The following is a 17,930-nucleotide window of genomic DNA, read 5'->3' as shown; positions in this document are numbered from 1 at the left end:
AACTACTCTAGACCAGAAGGTTCTCTCTTGTGTATAAATACATATAATTTCTCTTATTATGATTGTGACTATAAAATATATATATGAACAAGTATTGTATACAAGTATCGTATATTACAAGCTATTCTACAATCAGAACAAGATTTTGAACTTGAAGACCGGTTTCATTCGGTTAACGACTTTGGACTTTTGTCAAAGAAGGTTTAATCGCTTATCTTAGACTAAATGCGGCAAACCAAAATCAAATCAAACCATTGTAAGATAAGATTAGCTGTAGAGAAAAATATGTTACAAGATCGAATGCTTAGACCCTTTAGCTCATCATTGTAAAGAGTCATCGATTTAAAAGTAAGTTCGAAAATATTTGTGGGACTTAAGAGGGAACTGGTTCAAGTGTGGCCTGTTCGTGCCATTCACCGTTTAAGTTTGACTGCCACAATCTGACCACACCATCGCTTCCGGTGCTAGCTAAAGTCATGCCACTCATGTCCCATTCCATCTGCCAAACCTGACCAGGAAACATCAACGCAGTGGTAATTTAGTTATATCTTTAACGAATGAAAGGAAGGATCGAAGATAGAAAAGCCTTAACGACCCTATAGTTTCATTCTCAGGAAATCCAACAAGCACCGAATCAGAAGAGAGATGAAAGGTAAAAGAGGTTTGGAATCTGATACCTCGCCTTGATGACCAGAAAGCGAGGCGGCCATCTTTACAGGAAGCCTTCCTTCAAGGTCAGGAGCTAGACCGACTTGCCATATTCCTATCCCTTTATGAGTTGCAACAGCAACAACCTCGTATGGTCTGTGTATCAAAAGAGGATTAGTCTGAGCATCCACTATATATTAATTGAGAGAGGACCAAGATTTTTTGTAGTTACCGGCCAATATTTGGGGCCCATGACACAGCATAGACTGGATCTCCTTTGTCTTCTGGTGAGGCTAATTCTGCTACTGCCAACCATCTGTTATGAGCTTCGTCAAACTCCCAGATCTGCAACAAGTCTATCACGATTTTAGCCAACACACATATTATTAATGTCATCGTTTCCCAGGTCAAGAAAGAGAAATAATGTCTTAAAACATGCCTTGGAAGAATTAAGATGTGGAGAATCAGAGTTGAAGGCTAAAACAAAGCTGGGTTCTTGCTCTTCACTCCTCACTGGATTCCAAGAAACAGATGCAGATAAGCTTGAAGGTTTAGCCAGAGTCGATAGAGAATCGATAACATTCTGAAACTCGGCCTGCACAGAATGTTAGAGAAATAAGACAGTATATATACAAGAAATCAATAGAAACAAATCAATTTTAAACGTATGATAGAAGACTCAAGAATAAGCAAAAGAATGTATGAATTAGCAACCTGAAGTTGCCAATTCTTTAACTCCAATGGATTCAACAGCTCAAAAACCCTAAGGAACCCATCAGAATATGCTGCAACCTGGCCAAAATAGTCAAAGAATCAATAATGGTAACTGGTCGCCTGTTAAGAGATCGAAACCAAACCTGTCTAAGAATAAAACAGAAGCTCTACCATCTTCAGACTCTTTCTCGAAACCCCAAACTGAACATCGAGCACTTGGCTAGACTGGTTCTTGATACTCTTGCAAGATTTCCACTCAAGAGCATGTGTGTCTGACAAAACAGAGTAAATTCTCAATCAATAGATTCTTAACGAAACAACTAAAACACTCAAAATGAGATTCAACGTTATCAAACAACAAACCACTGAATCTGTAAAACATGACGATTTTGCCAAAGAGCCTAGAGTTACCTTGAGACAATGGATTCTTAACGAAACAACTAAAACACTAAAAATGACATTCAACGTTATCAAACAACAATCTACACATGTATATATCTGTTAAACACTTAGCAACGAAGATCTTTTGAAAAAGAGCATAGAGTTACCTTCAGACACCTCCTCCCAAATCGATAAGCTCCCGTCTTCGCAAATGCAGGCTACTGCATCGCCGTATTCCAAAGGCAGCCAGACGATCTTTGCAACACTCGATTCACTAACCCTAACTTTGGAAGTGCAAGTGAAAGAAGAAGAAGAAGAAGAGGAAACAGGACAGTCGTAGACGGAGAGGATTCCATCTAAGGATCCGGCGGCTAATCGGTGGCCGGAGTGATTCCAGGAGGAGCAGGTGGTGCCAGAATCTAGCGTCGCCATTGATTTCGCCATTTCTTCGTGCACAGTGACACAGAGAATCTTGGGTGGAGTAGCACAGAAATTAGGCCGATTATATTGGGCCTATTGTTCTTTTAATTGGCCCATTTGGTTTTCAAAAACTTAAAAATTTGATGAGATGAGCCCATGTGCATATTAGTATATACGCAATCGAAGATGTCAACTGGATTCATTGGGACACACACTGACACTGTTGTTGTGCTTTTGAATCAGTTTCGGTCATCCAAGATGTTCAACTTGGGTTCGTGAGCTTCTTGCTCCTGATCTCTCTCAAATTCAATCTGGTCAGTATCAAAGAAAGATTTGACCTTCTTTGTTTTTTGGCAGACAGAGAAATCAATTTTCTTTTTGAATTTACAAGTAATTGATGTTTCCTTTTGGGTTGATTTGTTACGAGAAAAACTGTAAACGTCGAATAAAACAAAGGAAAAGGATATCTTATTACAATGATTAAACGAGTCCACAAAGATTGAGAGAATTAATGTGGAGTCTCTCACCTCCCCTTACAACTTTTGATCAAAATATTCGATAAAGCAAATCCTAACCGAAACCTCCCATAAATAGAAAAAGCAATAACGATAGGTAGCAAGAGCACGTGATGTGTTTCCTGACGTGGCTCGTACTGTGAGTGATATCCTCTTGGTGAACTTCTAGAAGACAGGCCGAAATTCCCTCAGGCCCGTTGGGTTTTTCCTTTTCTCTGGTACTGATAGATGATAGGAGTGTGGGTTGACTCGTACGTAACATGATTCCTAGAAAAAGTTAAACGATTCTTAGAGTTTTATTTGTTTTGGAAGTTATGTAAGATTTTGGGTAAATGTGATTAATTGCAGGTTGATTTAAGAATGAAAGGGGATATTGAGAAACTATTTCTGATACTGAATTGAAATTTTCTCATGTTTGTATGATATTCTGAATCTTTGCTGCTAAATGCTGTACTAAGGTATTAAGCTATTAAGCACATCAAGATTACCATCTTGAAAAATCTTTGATCTGAGAGGTTTTTTTTTTTTTGGGCCTTGGACATCAAATCTGTTTTGTTTAAAGTCCATAAATCTTGAAAGTTATCTCATTTCTGACTGAGATCTTGAAGGTTTTGTCATTTCTTGTGGTTAGGTGGTCACAATCTTATTTGTTTTTTTTAAGATTCATTGTGCTGCTTTGTTTTGTTTTTGGTTTGTAAAATCAGTGTGACATCTCGAGCAGAACAAGGCTTGAGGATAAGGATTGAGGTCTATTCAGAACATCAAGCCCCTGTTTTGTAACAAGTAATTATGGAGATATGAAATCAGAGTTTAGTTAGAATTGGCACCGTTCAGATGGTACTCAGTCTTTGTTTTTGAATTATTGACAACAAGCCCCTGTTCTACATTAGCTAGAAAACCAAAGGGAATTTTTATCTTTCTTTAATCTAACGGTAAAGAACGAAAAGCATTATATATATACATCATATATATATATATATATGTATGATGAGCTGATCCAAATTCTTAATTTCTCAAGGTTCACAGCAACATGATCCGAATTCTGAACTACTTTCCAATGGGAGACAAAGCCCTTTTTGACTAGAATGTTTTTCTTCCAATTTTTTTGTAAGAGGTATGAAAATCTTATTAAGCCTCTAAGATTTTTTTTTAAAAACACCAGATATCAAACCCAAAAAAAGAGAAATACAAGTACCAGTTTTTCTTATTAAAATCTTTAACTTAAAAAAAAAAAATCATGCAGATGAAGAGAAAAGTTTGAAAAGGTTTGTTTAGAACTTCATCCAGAGAGCAAGCTTTGTTAGGTTTGCAACGACCATTTTGTTGACCATTTGGAGAGCATCGTCTACTCTGCCGGCCTTGAGATACGCGTCCATCATTGCTCTGTATGTGAAGACATCGACGGACCAAAATCTATGGGACGACAATTCAGCAAAGAGACACTCTGCCTCGGACAACAACCCCTGCTCGCAACACCTTGTAATCACATTATTATAGTCAAGAGCTTTTAAAGAAGACCCCACTTTTGCTTTCACCTGGTAGAAAGTCTCGATTCCTTCCCTGAAACGACCATCATTGAAACACTCTCTCACCATTATATCAATGGTTTCTGAAACCACTCCGCCCATAGTCTTCTTGTAGAAACCATCTACAATCCGGTGGAAGAGCTCCCAAGCTTCCTTTTTCTTACCGTAACTCAGGAAAAGCTGCAAGAGTGAGTTTATGCTATCCCCATAATTTTGGAACCTGTGGTCGCACAACAAAGACTGGTAGCAGCGCATAGCTTCCTCGTCATTCCCTTGCTTCAACCAGTGCTCAATGAAGACCACCCTTGGATACGCTCCTTCGTTTCTAGTGCAATCATAGGCCCAATAACCATTGTACTCAAACTCCTCCAAGAGTTGATTCGCCATGTCTAGATTACCTAGATTCAAGAAGCCGCGGATCAGGTTGCTGCAAGCCAGCGGCACAGGGCCTTGCCTCACTAAACAGAGTGCTTCCTCGAATCTCCCGGCGTAGACCAAAGCTTTGGTCAAGTGAGAGTAGATGGGACTTAGACCCGGATGCGGCTGCAAGGCACGGAAGAATACAAGAGCATCATCCACGCGACCGAGCTCACAAATTGCTTTAACGACGTGGTTGGGGGACTTGTTCACTGATCTACTCTTGCGCTCGTTGAAAAAGTGATGGAACAGATCCAAAGCGTCTCTGTATCTTTTCGCCTCGCACATGGCGCCAATGATACTGTCGCAGGTTTTAATGGTGAATTCGCAGTTGATTCTGCTGCTATATGCCAAGCGCGCATACTCAGCCGCCGTGTCTAGGTCTCTCAGGCGAATTAGAAGCTCGACCGTCCAGGATAGCTGCTGAGGACAACGATCTGCGTTGGACATCATCAAGTCCGGCCGTGAGGATGAGCCGGAGAGGAGATCTCTCGGAATGGGGAAGCTGTACGAGACGGCGGCGGAGTAAAAGCGACGGTTAAAACGGCAGCAGCGGAGAGACATGCCGGCAAAGAAGATAGACATCCCGAAACTCTCAACCGAAAAATAAAAATCTCTCTTTTTTTTTTTTTTTTTCCTTTTCTTTCTTAAGGGTACAGACAGACAGCGGCTGGAAAAAAAAACTATTTATGTATCCTTAGCGATTGGTAAACCCTAGAAAGCTTAGCCATGTCTTTTTTACTCTTCAGCCGCATCCGAACCCAAAACTTGTGCTTCCGGTTTCTGAGGCGTCACATCACATCCTCCTTCTCCGCAGTGCCATACCCACTTGGAAGAAGAGATCCTGATTCTCTCCCACTCTCACTTACTCAAAAGCTTGATCCCGGAGAAATCCACCTTATCGACGACCGCCCGATTTCCTTACGTTACAGAGTCGAGGCACTTGTGGAGCTGTCCAACTTAGACGACGCCGCCCGTATCTCTCGCTTCGTTGTATTCGACAGATTCCGCAACGACGGCGCCATTGTGCCTTGCAACGCCATCATCGACGCTATGTGCCGCTCCAAACAGTACGAGGATGCCATAGCACTCTTCCATTACTTTTTCAACAAGTCTAACATAGTCCCCAACACCTTCTCCTTCAACCTCATCATCAAAGCTCACTGTGATCAAGGCCACGTCGACGACGCCCTTGAGATTTACCGCCACTTTACAGCCTTTTCTTCTCCCGACAGCGACACGCACAGGCTGCTGGCTCAAGGGCTTATTCAGTCCGGGAGGATTGATGAAGCCGAGTTTTTAGCCACGTCTTTGTCTGTTGTTGATTGGAAGGTCCACAACGTTCTGATTCGCGGCTTCTTGGATCTTGGAAACTACGACAGGGCTCATCAGCTCTTTGCCCAAGTTAAGGATGCAGACGGGATTGCCTTTGTGAGTTGCACCTTCTTGGACTACTGGTTTGAGCAAGGGAACGAAGATGATGAAGAAAAAGCTATGCGTTACTTACCTGGTAAGGTTGTTGAATCAGTGTCTGGCAATAAGCTTGTGGAAATTTTGTTCAAGCATGGTCAGGCAGATTTTGGTTGGGCATATTTCAAGGGCATGTTAGAAGAAAGAATCTTTGATTCAGAGACCATCAACATAGGGGTCAACGAGTATTTCAAGCACGGCCAGTTTTGTGAGGCTCTCGAGACCTTTAAAATGTGCCCTCCTGAAATCATGCGTGGATCCTATAGCAACATCATCGCCAGGTTCTGCGAACGTGGAATGTCCTCCGAGGCAGAGTCTCTACTTGCGGAAATCACCTCATCACCAGAGGTTGCCATATTTAGAGCACTGATCGATGCTTACGTTAGGGCAGGAAGAGTGGATGATTCTTTCCGTATCTTCAACAAGATGATTGCTGCATGCCTACGCAACGTTGCTATCCATCATGCCCCTTGAAACCCCCCGCCCTATATTCTTACTACTCTTTACTTTTATCTATTACTTACTCACTATTTGTGTTTCTTTTCCAACGGTTAGTATCTATTCTTTAATGTGTTTCCATAACCTGGCTTGTGCAAGTAGCTTTTGAATTGTCTATAACCATTTGAGTATAGGCTTTGGTTATGGTCTAAGTAAAGACACATCTCTATTTTTGTTTTTGTTTTTTTTTTGTTCAAGACACACATCTATCAGTTGTGTAGCCTTTTCCCATACTATTTGCGGCTTGTATTTATGCTTCTTCCCCACGTACGTTTGGTTCTTGTTATTATTATTTTTTCTTGGTAACAAAGTGAAACCTCTCTCACTAATTCGTGGTTTATTTTAGATCATTGGCCTAAGGAAGTCTACGGAGAAGAAAACTTTCTCCTCTTGGAAGATGAAGAATAAGACTATACGGAGTAGACGAAAGCTCTTTTTCTTTTGGTTCTGGATGTTAAAACTAAATATGCAACATTGCACGTGAGAACATTAGCACATATTTTACATGCTCTCACGAGTAGAAACAGATATCGATAAACATTTTATTTTTATTATAGTGAAATCCCGACGAGTGTTGTATACATAACTCCATCCGGTAAAAATTGTATTTCTTTTCTTGTAATCCCGGGTATATTAAACCGGGCGGTCCGATGATGTTTTAGGTAATTTTTTTTTCCTTTTAAAAGTTCAAATGATATAAGACCAAAAATTCAAAAAAAAAAAGAAGAAACAAAAACCTAAGGGTTCCTTTTTTTTATCATATGTTCAACCCACAAAGAAAAACTTACCGTATACCAGAAGCAATCTCAACTGAGAAGGAGCAATTCCGAAATACGTAATCTTTCCCTATATTTATTTGGTTAAGTAAACAAACTAACCTAATTACATAGTTATTTGGATCGACTTGGTTTATAGGCTTAAAGCTCACAAACTGGCCCGGTGCTTTAATAAGGCATAAGCTCCTTTTGATGGATTTTGGGTCGAATCGAACCGGACTTAGAATTAGACTGGTTTAGGATTTCATGCGTTGCTGTTTTTGAATGTGAAAGATTTGTTTAATTATATCTTTAGTGAGCCCTTGATTTATGACTTAGGTTTCTTGGATTAGATGCAATCATCAGTTTCATCTCGAAACACACTAACTAAGACATTTGCTATAGCTTCGCATCTAAACAGCTACAATTGAGGTTATAGATATGGGAAAGGGAATCATTACTAATCAAATCCTTGCCTATTCGTTTTTGTTTGCTCATCTAGCATTTGTATCCAAATGTTCCATCATAATATGCTCTAAACATTTATAGAGATTAATGATTTTGTTTACGTTTAGTTATAATTTTATTTACGTAAGCTATAGAGATTAAAGAACTTATACTCATTTTTTTGTCTTCATTCGTTATTTGATTTGTGCATTGATATGCGTTTCGTTTCTGCCAATTTATATGTTTTATCGAGTTGGATTCCTTTATTTTTGGATAAATCATTTATAATTATTTCTACTTTGATTACATTTTTTCAATGGTTTTGTAACATATAGGGATTTCAACTCTTGAATTATACATGCCAGTCCGTAAAATATTAGTAGTTCTATGTATTTTATGATACTTTATGAAATTTAAATAGGAAAAAAAAAACATACTTCATCTCTGTCTCAAATGCTTCAATTCCACATTTTTGTCTTTCTATTTAACTAAATTACCCTTTCTTAAAAAATACTCCATCTCTTCAAATAGATTGTTATTTAATTAAGAAAATACCAAAAATTAAAGTTTCAAATATACATATTCAATACTCAATAGTCGTCTAATCTGAATCGAAATGATTAAGATAAATACTTCCTTTTTATCAATGTATTTACATTTTTACTTGGGTGAACTTTCACATTTTTTAAGTGTGATTTCTTTTATTAAGTGTTTAAACCAATTATAGTTTTGAAATTCAAAACTGTACCACAAACCCTAATCCTTTCGCGAGTGGCTCATAGATTGCAAAATCCTATGGTGCGGTTAGGTATGGCTCGACGAAGCGTTGGGGAACGTCAAGCCGAAGCCAATCTGGTTCGATTTATCTCTCTCTCTCTCTCTCTCTCTCTCTCTCTCTCTCTCTCTCTCTCTCTCTCTCTCTCTCTCTCTCTCTCTCTCTCTCTCTCTCTCCCATAGTCACATGGCTCTGCTTATGCTCGTTTCATAGGAAATTGGCCTTTTGATTTTATCGTTTCCTTGTTTCTCTTTTGTTCCTACACTTGAAATTTGGGACTTTCCTGAACCTCTGTGAAAATCTGAAACAGAGACAGGATTGAATCTGAGTTCCTTGTTTAACAATTTAACAACACTTGTTGAATTGTCTCGTCCCTCGTTTGTCTCTTCAGGACTTAACGTTTCTGGGAAAGGCAATCGTGGTCTCTCTATGTACAGAGCCGGAAGGTTCGCTCTTTTATGTAGAAAGATTTGGTTTTTGCGCTTGAGTTGGACGATTGCTTTGATTGGTTTATATATATGTTGTGTGATGAATGTTTGTGTCTTGTGAATAGATCTGTTGAAGATTTAGATTCGTCTCCTCCATGCATGGCTGAGATTTTCCGGTGCTTGGGTAAAGTAGCACGAGCTGCTTTATCTGCAATAGCAAGGCATCTTCGTCTAAGAAGCGAGTAGGATGGTTATGATGCGTTAATCTCTGGTTTTGCTGCTACTGCTACTTCTACTACAGTATTACTTCTTTCCTTTTTGTATTAACTCGTAGAAATGGTGATCTGTTTTGTAGTGTTTTTAACCATATGCTCGACGACTTTCCACTAGCTCCGAATGAGGTTTCCTCCTCTGTGCTATTGGCTTCCTATGCTCATGCATCGATCCAAAATGGAAAGCCTACCTCTGGAGGTGGGAATCTATCCACTAATATTGAAATTGAGAAGGGTTTGTTGACACTGTTCTGCTCAGATGGCACTGGCATTCAGGTCACCTTTCTATGAACTTTCTTTGTCTTGAAGGATCAATATATGCTTTCATTATAGTAAGGAACTTGAAGGATACATAGATGCTTTCGACGACAGAATAGTTTCTCAAGAATACTTTCATATGAGTCTGACATGATCAGCTGAAATTCAATATTTGCTCGGAAATACGTTTCAGTATGTATAAGTACCTTTGGTTTTTTTCTTTTCCTTTCTGAATTTTTTTCTATCCTTAGGTGTGTGACCCTAATGGTCGTTGGTACGCAGCAGATATTGGATGTGGGATTGGTGATATCTTACTCATTACTGGCAAAGCGCTTAGTCATGCTACTGCAGGTCTCCGTCCAGCTGCCTCTTATAGAGCTACCACTGATTATTTGTCTGGCAGTGACTCTCGCGGAAGGTATGTTTATAAAAGATAGTAAGTTTTTCCATAAAAAAAATTTGTGACACGATTGAATGCTTACATGTTTAGCTGAATTGCCGAACTTTTCACTTGCAGAGCATCACTAGCATTTAGGCTTATGCCGAAAAGCAATGCTATATTAGATTGTTCCCCAATAGAAGCAGCTGGCCATGTAATTCCACAAAGCTATGTGCCAGTATCTGTCAGTCAGTTTATGGATAACCTCTTGGCCGAGAATGACACTCCAGTTAGTCCGCCTGTGAAAACCAATGTAAGCTCATCCTTTCTTACAACAGTGGAGCTAATAGTATAGATTGTAAAAGTACATCTAAACGTACAAAACTTTGATATCTGTGGAGTTCTGTGCCTAGAGTACCCAAATCTGTCTTTTACCTTGACAGTGTTGGAGAAGAAATGTATATTATTGAGGAAACGATTTGAAAATTCATATGTCCTGCGTATTCTTTCAGATCATGCACCTTTGTCTTTTATAAAATCTTGATCTAGATTTTAATGAGCCGATGTGCAACGTACAGTACTTTAATTGAAGGATCACCTTTCATTTGGATATTTCTTACGACTGGCACTACCTCAATAGTATAATGACATAAGTTTCTATCTTTAATGTTAACTGCTCAGAGCACAAGGTCTTATGTCAAGAGATCTTCTTATGAATTGTGGATGTCAGGTTTCACGGGATGATGTATGCAAAGAACCTTCCTTGAGAAGTGTTCTCTCGGATCCAATTTCGTGAGTACCAATTTTCCCTTACATATTGTTATGGTTTTATTGGATGAATGCTTAGACTACGTTAATCTGATCAAGGAAAAAGTACTCAGCATTCTAATTCGCCTGTTTGCAAACTCTTTGATGTTTAGCGGTGCTTTTCTTGAAGATGCAATTGTTGTCTCCTGTGGACATTCATTTGGTGGTCTCATGCTTAGAAGAGTCCTTGAAATGGTTGGTGTGTTTCCTTCGATTCTATTAATATTCTAGTTCCTTGTGATGGTTCTTCCTACATACCCAAGAATATTTCGTAACCACAGTTATCTTCTGCACAGTCTAGATGTACGCTCTGCAATGCAGAAATCGAGACTGGGTCTCTGGTCCCTAACCATGGTAATTCCCATACAGCTTCACTCTCTTATTATCCGTGATCCTCAACAAATGAATCATCCAACAGTGTAGTCTTTTGGCCTTTGACATAGACAAACAATCTTAACTTTTATCTTTATGTCAATCGCATAGCTCTTAGAGCTGCCGCTTCAGCTATTAAGCAACAGGATGATAAAAGATTGTTCCACAACGCAGCCATGCGGAGGCGTAGAAAAGAAATGAGTGATCAAATGGATGTGGTAAGATGATCTGACACTTCTCTATATTGTTAATTGCATTGTATGCCTTTAGTGGTTTCCGGTTACTTACTACTATCTCCAAACTTATCAGTCTGCATCATCATCTATTTTCTTTTTGCCTTATCTTATATGGTGGATGGACCTCTGATAAAAGTCACGACTCGATCCCAAATTTCTCCCTGCAGGAAAATGGAGATCCAGCTACGGATGATGGATTGCAGCGGGTGGTGCATTATCCATTTGCTGTAAACGAGAAAGTGCTTATCAAGGTAGGACATTACTTTTCATATTTTGGCTTCCGGCACATTCGTCCAGCATGAACTTTGGGTTCAAGATGGCTGTACAGTGAAATGTTGCTGAAAGCATTGATAGCTTGAACTTCCGGCACATTCGTCCAGCTATGAAATACATTTCACCATTTGCAGGGAAACCGGAGAACCCCGGAAAAGTTTGTTGGAAAAGAAGCAATTGTGACATCTCAATGTCTCAATGGCTGGTAAATAAATTATAAGAGCTGAACCAAAACTATGCTTTGTAGGTTTAAGAGAGTTATAGAGTTAATTTCTCCAACTAATCCGTTCTCATTTGTTTTCCGATATTAGGTATCTATTGAAGATTGTCGAAAGTGGAGACAACGTGCGGCTGCAATAACGTTCCCTAAAAAAGATGACAAACGATGACAGAGGAGGAGGAGGCCAACATGTTCAACCGGTTGAGAGCAATAGCTTGTAGAATGCAAGTATATTATACCATTTTCTTTTCTTTTTTTATTCTGCATTTCTAGAAAGAAAAGAAAAGTTAATGTAAGTTTGGGGTTTGAGATTCTGCATAAATTTAAAATCGTTTGGTTAGAGTCTTAGAGAAGTAGTGGAAGACTGTTGGAAGCTATTTATATTAGATTTTGTACAGAAAAGTGTTAGATTATAAAGAAGGGGGAAAAAAAAAGTTGTTGCTCTTGTTAATGTGCTTGCAATGTTTGGAAATTATAAACGGAGGAAGAGTGATTCCAAATAGGAATTCCTCAATTTTACTAAATAAGTTAGCCCAAAAATTTTCATTTTTTAACATGTAAAATTTAGCCAGAAGTAAGAGCCATAAACATTTATCTTTGTAAGTTAGAAACAAAAATTAAATCTAGCGTCATAACCTAAAACAAAAATCATAATTCCTCAAGCCAGATGAAGACACTTTGAGGTGAAACACGTTGTAATATTTAAAAATTAATTCGACAAATAATAACAATAAAAAATTTCAATTATTTTGTATTGGAATAATTTGAAAGATAACTTATTTATGATTTAAAAATTGAAAAATACACATCTTTTTTTCCCTTTTTGAAAACCTTTTTTACATGTGATAAAATAGTTTATACTTTTTATTAATTATTTTTTTAAAATTCAAACATAATATTATTATTTATATTAATTTGAAATATATATATATATATATATATATATATGTATTTACTCCAAATCTAAAGTTTTTGGAATTCAATTTTGCTTTCATAGCAAATTTGCATGCGTATATCTTTATTTTGAAATTTGGATCTAATCCAAAAACAGTTGCATTTAGATTAAGGGTAACAATATAATATCTCATATATATCAAACTAGTATTATGCCTCCGGTTATGCAGGGGATTTTATTTATTTCAATATAAAATATTAATTAAAAATGTAAAATAATAATTATTTTTTAAATATAAAATATTTTATTAAGTCTAATTAAAAAGTTAAAGATATTTAAAAAATGGTGGTGATAAGAATGAGAAAGTTAGAGAAAGTGGGATAAAATGAAAAAAATAAAATATTCTTTTTTATTGTTTTTATTCTTAAAAATAAGAAAAATATACTATTTTTTTATAAAAAAGGATACGTGTCAAATACAGAATTGTCAAATGATTTCTGTTTTATACTATAATTTTTAAACACATGTCAAACACAGAATTGTCAAATGATTTTTATTTTATAGTATAAAAGATACCTTAAAATCCTCCATGGTTACTATAAAAAAACAGATGAAGAATCAAAACAGATACCTTTTTTGATTTGGGTCAGAAAATTTGGGTCAGATACCTTTTTTTTTTTTTTTTGTTTTGGGTCAGATACCTCTTCCTAGTAATACTATGTATCTATCTCTTCTCTTAATCTATTTGGGATCTATCGAGATTTATCTCATGGTCTTGTGTTAGAATTTGGTAAAAAGCTAAAGATGTGATCAAGCTTGTGAATCCCTCTACTCATGTTTGTGTTTGTTGAATTCATCATCAAATGCGGAATCATTCTTTACGAAAATCCATCCATTTAGCTCCAAAATGCTCAAATATCTCCAATTAAGCTCCAAACGTACCTAGGACCTGTAAAGACTCCAAAAAACTCGAAAAACACTAAAAAGAATATATAAATAAGACCTATATCATGGTCAAAAACCATAAAAACCATGATATATCAACTCCCCCAGACTTAGCATTTGCTTGCCCTCAAGCAAACATAATACTAAATAAGAGAAAGAGGTTTGAAAACATGGAGACTCAACTTTTCATTGAAACATCGCTATTGACCAATCACCCTGCAACTCAAACACTGCTTCATCATTCCAAATCGAACCACCATGTACTTCTCCGCAGACATTCACAGCTTCCCAAATTAAATCCAAAATTCCACAACATTATCCATAAACCCTCATCGCTGGATCTCACTGATGATTCCAATGCCAAGAACCTTCCAGATTCTTTCCCGTACTATACTCAAACAAATCAGCCATACACACTTTGGTACTTTTCTTTCTACCAGACTTATTCCTTTCGCACACTCATCCACCTTTTTTTTTAATGGCATATACTTGATAAGGGTAAAGCTGCGAGTACTGATGGTGTTTGCCATCGAGTCCCCGAGTTGTCCCCTTATCAAAGGTTTTCAGCGAATAGTGGGGTCATAGGAAACTTTCCTACCCCTCGCTTCCTTCCTTTGTGTGATCATTCCAACTTAGAAATGAAATAATGGGATCCTTGGAAATTTTCCTAACCCTTCACTTTTAAGCGAAAATCATTTCAATCTTTTCGCCTTTTTCTTTCTTCTTCTTCTTCACCTTTTAGCTCGTCACAGAGAGAGAAACACCAACATTAAATTTCACACAGGCTTTCATTTGTTAAGTATGAACGAGGAATCAAACTCTATGAACATCAGTCACATCAATGAGGTAAAAGAAAGAGTTCAGAAATTAGCTCAGGTTAGTGGATTCTATTGGAAACATGAACGCCTCTAGTCAACTGGTCAGCCTTAGGATTTTTCATTAGTCGGATCTAGACTGAATCTGCAGCAGTGGTCACTTAGATGAAAGGTCAGCACAATAATTCCAAGAAAAGCATAATAATTCCAACAGGTTTTGACTCAAAAACAATTTGACACGACTGACTCTAAGAAAAACGAACACAATGTCAGCAATTACCTCCCCCATACTTAAACAACACTGTCCCCAGTGTTATCGAGTCCAAAGTTGGTAAAAGACGGGAATGGAACTGAAAAGATTTATGGTTACGGCGAGAATACCTTACCTCTCGGTTGGTGTCGACCAACACACAGCATAGTGTCGAGTGACACCATGCTTAGGTCGACACAAGTACTCATGTTGAGCGACATTGAGTAAAATCTGTTAGGCGGTGTCGAGCGACACCATTGGTAGTGTCGAGCGACACCAATGCTCTGCGTCTCGACACTGGTCTGTTTCTTGTTCCGGTTTAGAATCGTCACTGGTCCGGTTCCGGTTTGCCAACATTTTTTTTTTTTTTTTTTTTTTTACTGGTGTCGACCGACACTGATGGTGGTGTCGCTCGACACCTACCACTTCGTATCTGCCACACCTAAAACACAAAAAACGAAAAACAAAAACGAAAAAGAAGAAGACAACTTATGTACAGACTTACCAGTGGGTTGCCTCCCACTAAGCGCTTGTTTTAAGTCATTAGCTTGACTTGGCGGATGTACTATGCATCTGGTGGATCAGACAGTGGTAACAAATGTCTCTGTGAAAGTCATCTCATCCATGGTGGTGTGTAAGCGTTGTGCGCATGAGGTCGTCCAAGGAATGCAGGAATAGCACTATGGTGAGATCTGTGTTTGGACCGCTTTAACCTATTTCCTGCAATATCGTCAATCGAAAAACCAAGTGCTCTACGATAATCTCGTAGCTTGCGTCGTGAGACAGAGTCTGCATTTTTCAAATCAGTTTTGATGGTATCACAAGAATTAGGATTAGGCTCAAGAGGTGCGTACCTTTGCTTTGGTGGAGATGAATGGAGTGAAATGTTTTGAGCTTCCTGATCAACAGCAGTCACTGGTTCTGTAGACGCTTTTATCAACTCAGGTTGATCTCTCACCTTCTCAGCATCAAACACGTTCTGATTCCCAACTATCACTTCAGGTATTACACTGACTTGGAATGTCTGACCATCTATGGTTGGATCCTTCAGCTTCTCCATCTTGAAGCTCATGATTGTATCTCCCAGGTGGAGATCAAGGTTACCATGCTTGACATCAATCACCGCTCCAGCTGTAGCTAAAAATGATCTTCCCAGGATAAGAGGATCTTTGGGTTCCTCTCCATATTCCAGAACCACGAAATCTGTAGGAATTATGCAATCACCAACTTTAATTGGAACATCCTCCAAGACACCTTTTGGGATTCTTTTAGATCGATCTGCTAGGATTAGAGAGATCTTAGTTGGCTTGAAGTCAGTCATCCCAAGGTTAACAGCTAAAGAGTATGGCATGAGGTTGACACTCGAACCAAGATCACACAGCGATCTCTTGAACCTCTCTGAGAATATAGAGCAGTCCAAAACAAAGCTTCATGGGTCCGAGAGCTTCTCTGGAATCTTATTCTGAATCACAGAACTGAACTGTTCAGAAATCATCATCACTCCTTCCTCATGAGTCAGATTATTAGTCACCATCCTCTTCACATAACGCCTAAGAAAAGGATTAATCTTCACAGCATCAACCAAAGGAATCTCAATCACAAGTTTCTCCATCAAAGCCTTGCATCTAGCATCGTCTAGCTCCTGATCGAACTTCCTAGGACTCCTTGGGTAAGGAATCTTAGGTTTGTAGACTCTTTCCTCAGCTGGTTTTGGCTTCTTGTGATGATTTCTTCAGATGGCGGCTGGTGTCGATCAACACTAGTGGTGGTGTTGCTCGACACTAGTGGTGATTTCGGACCCTCAAGTTGGTGTCGACCGACACTAGTGGTGGTGTCGCTCGACACTGCTAATTTCTTTTTCGTCTCAACATCTTGGTGTCGCTTAACCCCCGTGTTGGTGTCGTCCGTCACTGCTGGTGTCTTCTTCATATCATCGACTTGGTGTCGCGCGACACTAGTGGTAGTGTCGCTCGACACCGGCTCTGCAGTTTCAAAATCTTCTGCAGATTCCTCCAGTTTCACGACTTCATCCTCAGGATCACCCTTTTTAAGCTCAGGAGTAAGCTTTTTACCACTTCTCAACGTGATGGCACTGCAGTAATGTCTTGGGTTGGTGTCAGTCTTCCCAGGAAGAAATCCCTCTTGCCTTTTTACAGCCTCAGCAGTTTGAGCAACTTGAATGTCCAGCTTCTTAACATGAGTGTTCAGAGCTTCGAATTTTCCATTCAGATCCAGATACAGAGCATCAATCTTCCCATTGAAATCCACAGTAATCTTTTGTTGACCTTTCAGGATCTGTTCCAGCATAGATTTCATCTCATTATCTGGAGTTTGAGGAGGAGGAGAACCATAATTCCTTGAAAAACTGTTGTTGGAGTAGGATGTCTGGTACCGAGGTTTGGAATTATAACCAGAAGAGTTCTGATTACCTGTGAAGGTACTCCTCTGATTATTTCCACTGTAATTCATGTTTCCTGGCTAAGTACCAAATCTCTGACCCTGAAATCCAGCTCCATTGATGAAGTTAACATCCTCTTCCTGAAGTGCTTCATCTGGTCCAAAATTCTTAACCTCTGCAGCGTATCGGACGAACTTCTTACCCACTAGAAGGCTATGCACAGAGTCAAGCTTAGCCTTCACCTCAGCAATCTGCAATCCATCCATGTTTCCACCCTGCTTCTTTCGTTGATAGTCTGCATTCTTGGTACTATTGCTAGATGCCAAGTTCTTAATAAGCATAACAGCGTCTTCAGGGTATCTGGTGTTGAAGTTCCCATTGCTTGCAGCATCAAGAGCCATTTGATACCTCCAATCAACACCTCTGAAGAAAATACCCAACAGCTGTACATCGCTGAAGCCATGATGGGGGCAGTCTCGCTGGTACGATTTGAATCGCACCCAAGAAGCCTTGAACGCTTCAGTTGGTTCTTGAGAGAATGTCGAAATTTTTGTTCTCAATTCCTCAGACCTAGCATCATCGAAGAAGTTGTGCAGGAAGGCATTCCTGGTCTCCTCCCAAGTAGTGAGTGATCCTGGCTCCAACTGCTTCAACCAGTTAGCTGCTTCTCCAGCAAGAGAATAAGGAAATAGCTTGCAGAGGAGGAAATCATTGGACACTCCATTGTATTTGATGCTGGTGACCAAGTCCTTAAACTTCTCGATGTGATCCATAGGGTGCTCATGAGAATTGCCATGAAAGGGATGCTGACCCACA

The 17,930-nt window shown here is 38.9% G+C and overlaps 5 protein-coding genes and 1 non-coding gene across 6 annotated transcripts; 3 read left to right on the top strand and 3 right to left on the bottom strand.

Annotated features, from left to right (window-relative positions):
• Positions 1 to 241: 241 nt before the first annotated feature.
• On the bottom strand, positions 242 to 2,217 carry LOC18009510 (protein SEH1). The gene is made up of 7 exons (XM_006391579.2): positions 1,911 to 2,217; positions 1,534 to 1,634; positions 1,363 to 1,440; positions 1,088 to 1,243; positions 881 to 993; positions 678 to 804; positions 242 to 508 (listed from the first exon to the last, which is right to left on the bottom strand). Exons 1-7 carry the CDS (start codon positions 2,185 to 2,187, stop codon positions 374 to 376), a joined length of 987 nt encoding a protein of 328 aa, XP_006391641.1. The 5' UTR covers positions 2,188 to 2,217; the 3' UTR covers positions 242 to 373.
• A 1,625-nt stretch (positions 2,218 to 3,842) lies between these two features.
• On the bottom strand, positions 3,843 to 5,227 carry LOC18009610 (pentatricopeptide repeat-containing protein At3g60980, mitochondrial). Its single transcript, XM_006391578.2, has one exon. The coding sequence runs from the start codon at positions 5,204 to 5,206 to the stop codon at positions 3,950 to 3,952; it is 1,257 nt and encodes a 418-aa protein (XP_006391640.2). The 5' UTR covers positions 5,207 to 5,227; the 3' UTR covers positions 3,843 to 3,949.
• A 123-nt stretch (positions 5,228 to 5,350) lies between these two features.
• Positions 5,351 to 7,179, top strand: LOC18009576 (pentatricopeptide repeat-containing protein At3g60960, mitochondrial). The gene has a single exon (XM_006391577.2). The coding sequence runs from the start codon at positions 5,351 to 5,353 to the stop codon at positions 6,563 to 6,565; it is 1,215 nt and encodes a 404-aa protein (XP_006391639.1). The 3' UTR covers positions 6,566 to 7,179.
• A 1,366-nt stretch (positions 7,180 to 8,545) lies between these two features.
• On the top strand, positions 8,546 to 12,230 carry LOC18009575. The gene is made up of 13 exons (XM_006391576.2): positions 8,546 to 8,646; positions 8,958 to 9,012; positions 9,120 to 9,236; positions 9,350 to 9,542; positions 9,776 to 9,942; positions 10,042 to 10,216; positions 10,634 to 10,695; positions 10,824 to 10,905; positions 11,007 to 11,064; positions 11,194 to 11,300; positions 11,486 to 11,569; positions 11,726 to 11,796; positions 11,903 to 12,230. Exons 2-13 carry the CDS (start codon positions 8,996 to 8,998, stop codon positions 11,949 to 11,951), a joined length of 1,182 nt encoding a protein of 393 aa, XP_006391638.1. The 5' UTR covers positions 8,546 to 8,646; positions 8,958 to 8,995; the 3' UTR covers positions 11,952 to 12,230.
• Positions 12,231 to 15,329: 3,099 nt separating this feature from the next.
• On the bottom strand, positions 15,330 to 16,328 carry LOC112089804. Its single transcript, XM_024160559.1, has 2 exons — positions 16,193 to 16,328; positions 15,330 to 16,114 (listed from the first exon to the last, which is right to left on the bottom strand). The coding sequence occupies exons 1-2, from the start codon at positions 16,326 to 16,328 to the stop codon at positions 15,330 to 15,332; spliced, it is 921 nt and encodes a 306-aa protein (XP_024016327.1).
• Positions 16,329 to 17,570: 1,242 nt separating this feature from the next.
• Positions 17,571 to 17,677, top strand: LOC112082440. The gene has a single exon (XR_002897113.1). It is a non-coding gene; the product is annotated as a small nucleolar RNA R71 (small nucleolar RNA).
• The last annotated feature ends 253 nt before the right edge of the window (positions 17,678 to 17,930 follow it).

This window comes from Eutrema salsugineum, unplaced genomic scaffold (genome assembly GCF_000478725.1).
Source record: "Eutrema salsugineum unplaced genomic scaffold, Eutsalg1_0 scaffold_8, whole genome shotgun sequence".
In the NCBI taxonomy this organism is placed as follows: domain Eukaryota; kingdom Viridiplantae; phylum Streptophyta; class Magnoliopsida; order Brassicales; family Brassicaceae; genus Eutrema; species Eutrema salsugineum.
This window is presented reverse-complemented; position numbering and strand designations above follow the sequence as displayed.

Bases quoted from the DNA above. Each gene is read 5' to 3' on its own strand.
- LOC112089804 (XM_024160559.1), bottom strand. From the start codon at position 16,328: ATGGAGAAACTTGTGATTGAGATTCCTTTGGTTGATGCTGTGAAGATT. The intron at 16,115-16,192 runs GTTCTGTGATTC...CTATATTCTCAG, and splicing joins GATGATTTCTGAACAGTTCA to AGAGGTTCAAGAGATCGCTG.
- LOC18009575 (XM_006391576.2), top strand. The intron at 9,543-9,775 runs GTCACCTTTCTA...TTCTATCCTTAG, and splicing joins CAGATGGCACTGGCATTCAG to GTGTGTGACCCTAATGGTCG. The intron at 9,943-10,041 runs GTATGTTTATAA...TTTCACTTGCAG, and splicing joins GGCAGTGACTCTCGCGGAAG to AGCATCACTAGCATTTAGGC.
- LOC18009510 (XM_006391579.2), bottom strand. From the start codon at position 2,187: ATGGCGAAATCAATGGCGACGCTAGATTCTGGCACCACCTGCTCCTCC. The intron at 1,635-1,910 runs GTAACTCTATGC...CTGTTTTGTCAG, and splicing joins TTGGGAGGAGGTGTCTGAAG to ACACACATGCTCTTGAGTGG. The intron at 509-677 runs GTATCAGATTCC...TTTCCTGGTCAG, and splicing joins TTTCTGGTCATCAAGGCGAG to GTTTGGCAGATGGAATGGGA.
- LOC18009610 (XM_006391578.2), bottom strand. From the start codon at position 5,206: ATGTCTATCTTCTTTGCCGGCATGTCTCTCCGCTGCTGCCGTTTTAAC.
- LOC18009576 (XM_006391577.2), top strand. From the start codon at position 5,351: ATGTCTTTTTTACTCTTCAGCCGCATCCGAACCCAAAACTTGTGCTTC.